The sequence below is a fragment of the Pistacia vera genome, unplaced genomic scaffold (assembly GCF_008641045.1).
Source record: "Pistacia vera cultivar Batoury unplaced genomic scaffold, PisVer_v2 Contig140, whole genome shotgun sequence".
In the NCBI taxonomy this organism is placed as follows: domain Eukaryota; kingdom Viridiplantae; phylum Streptophyta; class Magnoliopsida; order Sapindales; family Anacardiaceae; genus Pistacia; species Pistacia vera.
In genome coordinates this window covers 774,330-788,429 of record NW_022195467.1, presented here as the reverse complement: position 1 = coordinate 788,429, position 14,100 = coordinate 774,330, and the positions used below count along the sequence as shown (strand labels likewise).

Below are 14,100 nucleotides of genomic sequence, written 5' to 3'. Positions count from 1 at the left end.
TGCAAACGAAAGTTCAATTCTAGATTTTACGTTCATAATTAAAAAATTTCGTTTTACTGGACGGGACAGTGCATCATAATTATCTTAATTTTCACTTTGCATAATTCCTAATTATTAAACAAAAAATTAACATAAAATCTCGTCATATCAATTTAAAAACAAAAAAGGAAAGAAAGCAAACAAATACCCACCAAAGATGCCAAATATAAACACCTTCATCAGATCCGACCAGCCCTGCCCCTGCCTCCGGCATTCCACCATGTCCTTCACCAGATCCTTGATATTAAACGTTCTCTTCAAAACTCCACTTACTGTTAGATCGAGAGCAGGTGTCAATACAGGCATTCGAGCCAAGGAGTGCAATGCTGTCTCCTCATTTTTATCTCGTGCAGTGGCTAGCTTTGGGTGCCTCTTTACCAAATCCAGCGCAATATCTAGTAATACAAAAATCTACATTATTAAAAATATAGATTATACCCTACAATATCAATTGGATCCTACCCTTCTTTAGTGCACCAATATGATCAAATAATAAAAGCCATTTTCAAACTTGTACTCACCAAGCCAAAATTAATGTGGAGGAAAAGATGTCGAATATCACAAGACTATCTTGTCAGATATTTATGTTACCGATAGATGTTTAAAAGTCTAATGCTCCCAATATAAATATTACTACTTACCATACCAGCCACGGTTAATGAGGCTGATAAGCAAATCGATACGATCATTATCATGATCAAATATCTTATCCTTAGTGGCTTCATAAAGGTATTCTACCGTCTTTTTGTCTCCAATTAGAGCTGCCTTGTGAAGCGGTAACATATCATTTTTTCCTCTAATCTTTACCATGTCTTTATTCTTCTTCATCATAGCCTTGACAATTTCAACCCTTTCGGAGGCTGCCGCAAGAAAAAATGCCGTATTGCCAGCATTATTTTTTACTTCTAAATCCTTTTCATTCTTTTTATCAAGCAGCATTTTCACAAAATCAGTGTGCCCTGCTGCAGCTGCAATATGGAGATCTGTGCCCCCATCCTTTGATAGCTCAACTGTTATCATTTTTTCATCTTCCATGTAAATTCTTTCAGCAGTGATCCAATCACCTTCCAATGCAGCCAGGTACAATTTGAAGCGCCTATTTCTCCATTTAATTTCTATCATTGATACATTCACATTAAACTCTGATGATTAAAACTAAGAGAAGATAATTAAGTACAATTAACAAAGGTTACATGTAGGGTTTTGATATATAAAAAGATTATTATGTTAACTTTGTCACATTTGCAATTCCTCTCGACAAATTTATTGAATAGACCATTATAACCTATTATAACAATTATTTTTTATTTAAATTAAGTTACAAAATATATATATATATATGGATAGATTATTAGCCTTCACAAAAAATTTATTCAAATGTCAAATGCAACCTTTAAAAGTAAATTGGTCGAATGAAACCATCACAAATAATTTTTCATCCACGAGTTATTTATTTAAACATATTGTGTTATCTATAATTAGGGAATTTAAAAAAAAAAATCTTAAACAAAAAAAAAAAAAATACAATTAACAGAAGTTACATTTGATCTTAAAATAGACGCTTAATGGTGCTTTTCCGTTATATTTAACTATATTAAAGATGTTAATATTATTTTATACATAAATACGTGTTCCATATAAAAAAATATACGTTTAGAAAGAAACCATTCAAAAGTTGACACGTTTCAAATAAATAAAAAAAACTAAAACTTTAAAATTTTAGAACCATTAACCTCACTGGTGTTAGGCTTGGCTAGAGTCATTGGCTTGGCCAATGCCTGATAAAAGGATTCATAATAGGATTAAGAACTAACCGTGCTCAATAATTAATAATTAGTATGGGTCATTATGGTCCAAATTAAATTAATTTTAAACCTATCAATTAAATTCAATGCTAACTTTAAACTTTTTAATTTTTAACTAAACTTTTTAATTTAAAAGTTTAAATTTCAAAATATTATAAAATATTTATAGTTTGGTATTGTCAACAATGATCTCCTATTTTGATGGCCAATACTTCTTATGTGCTTATACTGTTACAATAGACAAATTATTAATTTTTTTTATTTTAAGGAAACCAAAATAATTTTGTTGATAATTAATGTTAATTAAATGAAAAGTATGAGAAAAATAAAATATTTTGTTGAAAATTGATATCAAAATTAAGATGATCAAGTAAATATGCAATTAGAAATATCAAGAACAGATCATACTTACCAAGCAATTTGTATCAATTAAATCTAAAGATAACTTTAAATTTTTACTAAACTTTTTAATTTAAAATTTAAAATTAAATTATTCCTGATAGTTTAAAATTACAAAATTGTAAAATATTTATATGCCCTTGCACTATTCAAATAAAGTTTATCAAAACGAAAACGGTGATTAAAAATTTTAAAGACGTAAAAATGAAAGGATATTAAGAAAATTCATCGTTTTAAATTTTTTTTTTTTAAAAAAAAAAGACAACTTACAAGATAATATCCAAACTTACCAGCTTGGTCTTTGTGAGGAGGAGATGCCACAAGCTCTTCTATTTCTTCAAATGAACCACGTTTTATTGTCACATCCTCACCTATTTCTACAAATGACCCCTTTTTTGATCCATCTGTTGTAATCCTCAATATTTTATTATCCAAATTTTTGTAATAAATCTTGTGCATTTATATAATACTAGGAAAACAAAATTTATTTCCTTTTTGTTATAGGAAAACCAAAACGATTGTTAAAGAAGTGAAAAGATGTATAGAATCGTTTAACACTTAATTTACATAGTAAAAGGTTTAAAGAAGTGAAAATGAAAGGATATGCAAAACAATGTATCTTGTAAAAATACAACATAAAATAATAGGCAATTAAAAAGATAATATTAAAACTAAACAAATTGGTCTTCATGAGGATCTGATATGTAAATCTCAACTATTTCATTAGATGACTCATTCTTTGATGTAGTTGTTGCATCACTCACTACTTCATTATCAAAACTTTATCTTATGTGTTGCACTTATATAATACTAAAATTATAATTTTCTTTTTGTTGTAGGAAAACCAAAGCAATTATTAAAGAAGATTAAAGACACATGGAAAGATCTATCTAGACCTTACATCTTTAAGGGTATGAAATAATATAACATGCAGTTTAATTACAAGGTGATATCGAATCATACCAATACGTTTTGGAGTAGGAGATGTCACAAGCTCATCCATTATTTCATGTTCCTCGTTTTTTTGTGTAATGTTAATCCTCACTTCTTCAACAGATATTTTGTTGTAAACCATGTTAGCAACTTTATGTATTTAGATGTAAGTTAAATTTAATTTATAAGATTACATATTTCCAATAAATAGAATTTAAAATGTTTTAGTTTTGAACAATGTTCGTATTAATCAATTAAATACTTGTCAATAATATTAAGTGAATATATGCAAGTATGCATGTATATATGTATAAAATGTTAAACTGTTGTGTCGATGCAATTTAGGAAAATAAAAATATAATAAAAATAACATGCCACCAACTCAAGCAACACAATTAGGAAGAAGAAAATAATTTATTAGAAAACTATTTTCCGCATTATTACTTCTTACATTGACAAAGAGGAGAAATTATAAAGAATTTAATGAAACAAACTATTATTGATCTTAATATCTCTGAATCTCTTGTAATACAAAGTAAGCTCGTAACAAAGAATTTTGAACAATGTTCGTATTAATCAATTAAATACTTGTCAATAATATTAAGTGAATATATGCAAGTATGCATGTATATATGTATAAAATGTTAAACTGTTGTGTCGATGCAATTTAGGAAAATAAAAGTATAATAAAAATAACATGCCACCAACTCAAGCAACACAATTAGGAAGAAGAAAATAATTTATTAGAAAACTATATTCCGCATTATTACTTCTTAGATTGACAAAGAGGGGAAATTATAAAGAATTTAATGAAACAAACTATTATAGATCTTAATATCTCTGAATCTCTTGTAATACAAAGCAAGCTCGTAACAAAATTTTTACATTGACAAAGAGGAGAAATTATAAAGAAAGACTTCAAGTCAAGCGATTATAAATAAAAAATTGAAAATCAGATGGATAAATATAAATATCTATTTTATAAAGAAAGAAAGGCCTTAATGGTTCAGCAAAAGACAACAATGACATATATAACTTATATACACTTCCCAAGACATGCGCTTAATATATTACTAGGTAAACAAATTAATTTACCAAAGTGATTATAAAAGAAGTTTAATGATATAAAAGGATCCATGCTCAAACAATGCTTTCTTTATAAGTTTTAAATAATATAGCATGCATGCAGTTTATAAGGTAATTAATATTGAATCATACCAGCCTTTTCTTGAGAAGAAGAGGACACAAGCTCATCTTGTCCATTAAGTCAATTTCCGATGCAATGTTAAGCCTTACGTCAGCTGTAGACATTTGACATATATAACAGGAAGTTATTCTTATCAGGTGACGAAATGCAGTCTGTATTTGACATAAAATTTAAAGGTAGCTCTATTATTTATTTTCAAATAATAAAAAATCTTAAATTGTTTGTTTAAATTGAATCAATGTTAAAAAAATTATGTTAGAAGAGCTTGATTCTCAGAAATAGGTATAAAACCATTAATTTACTAAATTCAAGAACCATTATTTAAAAAAAAAAAATAGATTTTTTATTCATATTTCTCTATATTTAAACGAATATGTACTGATATATATTGTTGTTAATTGAACGACTTTAGAATCAAGGAGCAAAAAAAGAGATAAAGAGCAGAGAGGAGAGTTCTGGAAAAGTTAGTTGAATATTCTCTAACAGAATAAAGGTACAAGACTAATATTAATTGAGTAAAAAATTGATAAAAATTTAGATATGTCAAAATTTAAATGTCGTATCTACATAGTAAATTAAAAAAAAAAGGGTTAAATGATACTATTTGATGCTTAATATCCATGTCTTCGTAGTAAATAACGTGAAGAAATGGGTTGAAAGATGTTACCTCTTTTGGTCGCTTGGTAGGATGCAATACGAAGCTGCAAATTAATGGAGCTCTCAAGTTGTCAAGTGGAGTGTGGAGAGAATGAGAACAATGCTACTCTTATATAAAGACCTCAAAAGTAGATAGATGTAGCTTAACCATTAAATTATACTTAGCGTGGGGCTGACTAGCAAGAAAAAGCAAAACAAGTACTCCTCAAGTGAATAAAGTATTGCCATTTACAGTGCAAAAGCAAATATTACAAGAAGTGATTAATAATTGGAGGTGAAGCTATCAACCTAATCACTTTAAAGATTTTTTTTTTTTAAATTTTTTTAAATTTTTTTAATTTTTTTTTTTTTTTTTTTTTACGTGTAAGTCATCAATTGGTCAATAGAAGATAAAGGGTTACTCAGAGAATAAACTTAAAAAAAAAATTAAAGAATCAAAGATAAAGGGTTTGGTTGGTATGTAACCAAATTATTATGTTAAATTTGTCACATTTGTAATTCCTCTTCACAAATTTATGACCTATTAAAACAATTACCCTTTTTTTAAAATAAGTTACAAAAAGAAAAGCATTTATGGATACATTATTGGCCATAAGTATATATTTTTTTCTGGAATTACAAAGGAAATAATAAATGCAATAACTGACACCAATATTTTTAGGTGAAGATATCAAGGACATCCTATAAAATAAATAAAATGGTCACATGGTTTGTGATCTATGTTTCCATGAATGTCTTCATTGCAATATAGAATTATATCTTGTGTGCCAATATGAATCTTCTATCTTTATTTTCTTGAAAGAACAAAGAGCCTTAAAGTGACATATCAATTTTCCCCCAAAATTAAAATAAAATAAAATTGGATATTCTTTGCCTTTGATTTATATGAATCCAAGAATAACAATAAAAAAAAAAGAGTGTTTACTAAGTATTAGACAATGAATTTTGCAGCTTAATATGAACCTTGTGTTCTAATTAATAACTAGTTTACAAACTTTTGAAATACTAACCTTAATTTAATCGTTAAACCTGAATAAAATTAATGAATAAATAGAATTATTTATTGAAATAAAAGAATTTTAATGGTTTGGGTCCATGTGCTATTAAAAAAGTACGTGGGTTTGTTGGTAATCGTATGAAATTTCAAGGGAAACTAATAACTTTTCCATAATGAGGATATTAAAAAAAATTAAAAAAATTAAAAAATAAAATAAAATTGGCATGAAGTGAAGGGTAGGAGAAGAATATGTGGCTCTTAGTCTTATGGCCTGCAGTGAAGAGTAAGAGAATAATATATGGCTCAAGGCCTCATAAAGTGAAGGAGATGCCAAATGATGGTAACATTTCCTGAGGGATTTCTGCAATTTGTTTCTTCCTAAAGGAAAGATATATATTATGTCTAATTAAATTACCATGCGGGATATATTAAAGTTGTTGTAAGTTCTTCACCAAATTACTCATCAAATTCTTTGAAGTTTGGTTATTCGTAATATTGTTTTAAAACGAAGAAACAAACTTAAAAGAATTTGACTACTTTGGTAAAGAACTTGGAACAAAATTAATATGTCCCACATGGGTTTTAAACATAAATAATTAGATAATTTAATTTTAGCATTTATATGTTGGTGTCAAACATTAGTTTCAATAAAAGCAAACTTTATATGAAGTTTATAAGTTGGTCACATGATCAGAGGTCTTACTAGTGAGTGATTGAGCAATTAGATAAATTGTTGGGATTTGTTAATCATGACTTGATAAATTAAATGAATCTTGTTCATTACTCAGCATTTCCGATACATAATGAAAAGATTATTTTGCAATGAGCTAACACAAGTGATGATTTGAACTAGAAAAAAAGTACTAAAATTATACAAATGACTAATCATATAAGAAAGAATGGGGAATTGGAGCAGAGGGAACAGGGTGACAAGAACACAAGCAACAGTGGCCATTGGAATAGCTAGCCATGCACACCATATACACTTAAAAGAGAGACAGAGAGAGAAATTATTTATAAGAATAGCTATTATACGTTTATTAGGAAAATTTTAGATTTGACATTTTTCTATAAGCTCTTTTTGAGTTTATTTAAATTGTAAAAATTTCAAAAATATTCTTAAATTGCTGAAATTTCAAAAAGCTCTTTTCTTAACCAAACAACTAATAAACTATTTATAAAAAGCTTACTCTATTCTAATAAGTCTATCAAATTGACTGATATGTATAAGTTGGCTTAATTTGGAAGTGGGTCTTTATTAATATATTAATTTTGAATGATATCATAAGTGATGTTGTGTAAAACTATTAAGTTTGATCTATCGACTTGGTTTAAATAGTAAATAATTTTGGTACCTTACTAGTATGCAATCTGCAGCTGCAAATTAATGGAGCTCTCAAGAGTGTGGGAAGAGTAAGAACAATACTACTGTTATAGAAAGACTAAGAACAATACTACTGTTATAGAAAGACCTCCATGAAGCTAGCCATTAACTAAAGGACTAGTGTCTTTATTTCAAGATGTAAGTAATAGGAAAATATGAAAATAAGAAAGAGTTTATTTCATTTTTAATATGAAATACATTGTTATTAATAAGTATTATATATTTTTTATCATGGTGTTTGTTGATTCTTTATTAAGGAGTTTTTAATGATTTTGAAAAGTACATTATAATATTTAAATTAAATCCCACATGAAACATTTGTGGTTAAGCATGCGTGAACCAAACCCCACATTCAATTGACAAACTTTAATTAATTTAAGACTGTTACATTTATGAATTATGATAACATAATCTGACAAATAATATAATCTTCAAGAATAAAATTAAAGCTATGTCAATGTCTTTGTAAAATCTGGATGCAAACTTTATAATTGTAATATTAATACTTAATACTCATGCATTAGAATAGTTATTTGCTTAACAGAATGATAAACACGAGTAAGTTATAAACATTGGAATTATTTTCTCTTTTTTCTCTTAAGTGTTTCTTTCTAGAATTTCTGTTTTCTTTGTTTGCTAGTTGAGGGATAGCCAGGCATTTTCTTATAAGCATTCTTTGTGATTTTGAATTAATTAACACTAGGAATTCTCTTTGTACAGCTAATTTTTGTCCTCGATCAATCATTCTTGTTGAGGCACAGCGATGTTTTTGATCCCAAATACAGCAGCAAAACAGAGGTTTTCTATTAAATAATTTCACAAAGCTGAAACTTGGAATGTTGTTGACAATCTGAGAAGAAAAACAATAAGAGCTTAAAAAGGAGGTTTGGCTTAAGTTCATAAGGCTGAAGGCGCAAAAAAATTTGAAATTTAGTTTAGTTTGTTAAAAGAAGTATGAATGGTTCCTTTAGTTTTCATTAATGGAATTATGGAAAATGGCTACTGTCATACTAACGTTTCAATTACAAATGAAATTAACACAGGTTCATTGCACTTGGATTGAACAGCAGGGCTTTAGACTTCAAAAGCTTATAATTCTGCATTTGTACCATAATAGTAAAATCATGGTGCTATGAGATTTCTACTGGGTACTAGAAGGCAAAATAAAGCCCCAATTTTAGACCACATATACGTAAGAATAAACCTGCAGATGACATGACTGGTCTAAATTATACACAAGAACCCAAAGAAGATTACCATTTCTACTTTCAAGTAATCAACCACCTACAAACTAGATATATCATTCAATAAAAACACATTTCTGTAAAAAGCAGAAAATAAACTACTTGGCTGATAGAACAAATTAATAAGCTACTACAGGTTTCAAGCCTTAGCCCAACTAAATAATTTGCACTTCCAAATTCATTTTGAAACACAACAAATAGATGAAAAGAAATCATGGTAGTACTTATACACATGGGTAGCCCAACTAAATAATTTGCACTTCCGAATTCATTTTGAAACACAACAAATAGATGAAAAGAAATCATGGTAGTACTCATACATATGGTTAGCCCAACTAAATAATTTTGAAATTATATCCATTCTGGAGAACCTGGAGACATACTTGGCATGACAGGCAGATAGGTCACCCCTAACCATAGTTGAACTGTCCTTAGCAGACTAGCTTTTGAAGCATTAATTTCATTGATGCAGGAAACAAAATATGAAGATCTCAGAATCAATGTTAAAAGATGTTATACTAATGTTAGAATTTGTTCTTTCAAGAAACTAATGTTATGGGCAGAACTAGTTACAGTATGGAATCCACTATCATGTTAACTTCACTGGAGATTATCTGGATCGAGCTAGTAAAAGAAGTGATGGCTAGGACCAGAGAAGATACTAGAGTTTGTATAAATGACTAATCATATCAAAGAAGAAGAGGGAATTAGAGCAGGGCAAACAAGGTGACAGGAACACAAGCTACTAAAGCAATTGGAAACGCACTAAAATGAGTAAATGCACCTCTGCCAAATCCCAAGCTCACTTCCACTCACAAAATGCCAGAGGCTTCCTGGCAATACATGAAGAGCCGTCTCTCCATTTTCCATTCCGAGCTATAACATGACTGAGATTAGATTTCGTAATTGAATGGTTCTGGGTATGTTAATTACCTTCAGTTGTCAGTTCTCAGCTCAGAAGCAAGCCTGAAATCCCAACTATGAATATAACTCAACCAACAAAGTTTAATGTTAAAACTGATAGCTGGAAATGAATTCTGTAGGAACATATAAAAATATATTAATAATCAGCTATAATAATGTGAAAGAAATTATAGTAGCATAAAGTATGTTAAATGATGCTGAAATATTGTATCACTAAGCTAAGGGTAACTGGAGCAAGAAAAGAAAAAGAATTACCAAGAACAATGAAAGAGCGGCTCCAATTTGCACCCAAATTCATACTCAAGACTCATTTTTCCAATGCAAAGTCATTAACAAGAGCAATAAAAGCATATTCAGAATAACGTAATACCAATACTACAGTCAGATATGTTATATACGTTGACGGCACACCCATAAACATACTAAATGTGCCCTTGTGTTCACTTGGGACTTTTTTCGAACACCTTATGGACTATCCAAAAGAATACATTCAAGAACTTGATCGAGTGAATCTAATGAACCAAAGTTATACAAATGCCACTAATATCACAACCAAAATCTGTGTGTTTAAGGGATCTTAATCACTCAGCCTCACAGGAGACTACCTGTGTCACTAGATTAAGGGGATCTTAATCACTTAACCTCAGAATCTGTGTGTTTAAGTTTCTTGCTCACTCTTTTGTGAAGCTTGTTCTGCCCTTTGTGTTTTTCTTCCACAAGCTAACTTAGCAAAGCGAACTCTCGAACTTACCTTCTCATCCACTCAATGCAAATGTAGCTATGAAATCCTCAAATGAACCTATTTCATGTATGAGTTTAAAGAAGTCTTCTTGACGATAGCAATTAGCAAACAGCATAATGAAATACGCTCTATCAACAAATGGAATCTACTGTTACATGCACTTGAGATTACCGTGCACAAAGTTACTGCTAATTTCTGCCGTAAACTCTTTTTGAGCTTTATCTGTAAGCACAACGTCTTGACAAATCACAATATAAAGTGTTTTTTCAGTTAGTATTTAGTAAGACTGTGTAATCGTCAGCTCTTTGTTAAGAGTCCGGTTGACTTAGCTTTGACTTTAATTATACTAATTTCAGCTATAAAAGGAAACCATGTACTCTCAATAGAAATAGCACCAACTTCTTCGACAATCTGTCTTTTTCTTCTTCTCAGTTTCGTTCTTTGAATTCTAAATTAGTTCAAGTTTATTTAAATTGTTGAAATTTCGAAAATATATTTATATTATTTTATAAATTTGACTTGATCTTTTATTTTGCATTATAACCCTTTTGATAATTTAAATTAATAAATTATTTATAAAAGTTATATTTTTTAAAATGAGTTAGTTACACATATCTCTACTAAGATTTTAGCATTTCAAAGGTGTATAGAAAATATTGTTAGGTTAACACAAACATTCCAGTCTTTTAACTTTTTTTAACATTTTGTTAGGATTATTTTCCTTACACCTTCTCCAACATATAAAATTTGTTAGAGTAAATACCCTAAAGCCAATTAATTATTGTAGAATTGACTCTTTGTAATAATGTTTATTAATCAATAAAACACATTTTTTGTTATATCATGTAAACCATAGTTGTACGTATTAATATACGTCATTAGAATGGTAAAATCGTGATAAAGGTATCAAGTGTTTCAAATCTTGATAGTGAAAACCCTATGATCACATATGATGGTCATCCTATAAATATCCGTAGCCCTAGTATTATCCTAATACGGTAAGACTATCATAGTATTGAACGACCCTGTCAAAAAGCAATAACTAATCTTACTTATCAATGTTGTTTACCGACAACTTGGTGTGACACATGGGTTCTTGCTTTAGGCAAGTTCACTGGACAGACCCATCAGAGGATTCCATATAGATGGTAACCCTAGTGTCTATGGAATAAATCCTTTAACGAATGGTGGTGCATGCGATCCTTAGACTTGAGATTACTAGGACGCCTTGTGCACTAATTGGTATAGTTTGATACTAGTCCAACGTAGTTCTATTCAGAGCTATCAATACGGTGGTAATTGGTTGCATTGAAAAGTGTATTAAGACTATAGTATATTGACAGATGATTCATCACTCCCGGGTACGGAAGAAGTTATCTTACGGCGTAATTAAGTGAATGACAATGACATTAAAGCTGTGACCACAGTGGGATTGAGTTATTGCTCAATCCAATTTATTAATTCGGTCATTAGTCTAGTGACTAAATATAAAGATATCGAGAATAACTGAGGTTGACGCTAAGAAACTTTAAATTTTATGTTGATAATTAAAAGTAAAATAATGAAGTATGCAATTAAAATATCAGCAGACATAGTGCATGCTTACCAAGCAAAGAAACTCTATTCATCACATTTAGAAATAATCTGTTTTCATCAATTTCTTCAAAGGGTTCTTGGATTATGTAAAGGAACTCCACCATCTCGTTATTGCCCCACTGAGCCGCTGCGTGAATTGATAACATCTCCATATTTCCATTTCCACGTATATTTGCTAACTCTTTACTCTCCTCAAACATCGCCATGGCAATTTCCACCCTTCCCTTTGATGCAGCAACATAAAAAGCTGTGTTGCCATCACGATTTTTAATAGTCAATTGATCTTTCGTCATATAATTTACTAGCTCGTTGACAAACAAAATTGAGTTTGCCTCAGTTGCTACATGGAGAAGGGTGTTCCCGTTTGGTCTTCTTTTCGTAGCACTTAAATAGTTTGAATATTTCATTGGATCTTCTTCAAAACATCCTTATCAGCTGTGTTCCAATCATTGTCCAATGCAGCTCTGAACAATATATTACAAGCTTCATATTTCCTTGAATAATCTTGAAAAGGACAAACAAGAACAAGTTTTACACCAAGAAAAAAATTTAATGCCTTCAAACTGGTTTCGAGGTAAATTGATGGAGTAAATAATATTTATACAGAGTCAATAAGTTTCTACTTAATTAAATTGATGTTCTCTATATATGCAGATTATTTCAATAAACCCTTGGCTAACATTTGAAATAGGAGTTGAGAGAAACTAGAAATAAAATTTATAAATTAAATTAATTTTAAACCTATCTATTAAATTTAATGCTAACTTTAAACCTTTTAATATTTAACTACACTTTTTTATTTATGATTCATCCCATCCTTTTTTTCATGTAACTCATCACTGCATTAGTAGACATTTGTTGTAAACCTTTTCGCAAGTGTACGAAATCGTGCAAGTAATAAAGCTCGAGTGTGCAAGTAATAAGCTCGAGTAAACGAGTGTCGAATCCCAAAAAAACTACTTACTAAGTACCAAACTAGTATATCTTATTGCTGTTTGATGAAACATAATTTAAGAAAAGCTTTAATGACAATGTAACAAACTAAAAACTAAATAAATGAGAATTGTTAAAGCTTTGATGTAAATGACAACGTAACAAACTAAAAACTAAATAAATGCAGAATTTGTTAAAGCTTTGATGTAAAGATCAATATGACTAAACTAGAGCATAGATTTTACACCAATTTAATCCTATGCATTGACAATATTGCTAACCTAATTGAGCACATTCAAAGGCCAAATATCCTAAATCACTAACTCTCTCTCGAGCAATTAGCAAATTAACCTTAAAGCAATAACCCAAGATATCTCTAAATTGGATTTAGGTGCTAAAAGATCGTAAGTTCTATGGAATCTACCGGAGCTCACAGATTGCGGTAATCTATCTCTAGCATTCGCTCAATCTATGGTTTTATTACCTAAGACAAATCAGTTTCATCTCTCGATCTCAACCCAACCCATGATATCATTCAACTCTCGGGCCCTTGAGACTTAAAAGCATTACACACGATAATGTTAGAGTCATGAAAGTGACTCTATTTTGGTGATAAAAAAACCCATTTGTGATTAAATTGAGGTATATTGAGACAATTAAAGAATTTATGAATTTATTCATGAAAATCACTTCCTAATATTTTCTTATGAATTTAAAATGTTTGGAATGATTTTGGAAGTATATGAGTTGATATTAGGTTGTGGTTTATGGATTAAGGGTGATTTTGTCTCATTTATGCTGTTAGGGGGTAAAATGTCATGTTTAAGGGCTGATTTTGTCACTTTTTAATTGTGCGGGACTAAACTGAAATTTTGCAATAGTGCTATAAAAGAAAAAAGTGCAGATCGCGTCCGAGGGGCTGTTCATCTTCACTTTTCCGGCGACCTTTCATTCATTTCCGGCGACCTCCGGCGACGTTTTCATCTTCCTCGACACAGATCATCATCCGTCAAAGCCACGGCAAACCACCACGGCAAACCACCACGGAGAAACACCACGCCGCGACGCTTCGTCTTCCACCGGACTCTTCGTCTTCCCGGCCAGTTTGGCCATTTTCCGGTGACGTTCCAGCTCCCAAGGGTAGATCTCACTTCCCCACAGCGGATCTACACTTCCTAGCTTCAGCCGCCGCGGAAACCGCCGGAATCCGTGATTTAGCCGCCGCGACTCTTCATCTTCC

The 14,100-nt window shown here is 30.3% G+C and overlaps 1 protein-coding gene across 1 annotated transcript; it reads right to left on the bottom strand.

The window, feature by feature from the left end:
- Positions 1-147: 147 nt before the first annotated feature.
- Positions 148-12,220, bottom strand: LOC116123182 (ankyrin-3-like). Its single transcript, XM_031408990.1, has 4 exons — positions 11,938-12,220; positions 2,534-2,647; positions 681-1,181; positions 148-434 (listed from the first exon to the last, which is right to left on the bottom strand). Exons 1-4 carry the CDS (start codon positions 12,218-12,220, stop codon positions 148-150), a joined length of 1,185 nt encoding a protein of 394 aa, XP_031264850.1.
- Between the last annotated feature and the right edge of the window lie 1,880 nt (positions 12,221-14,100).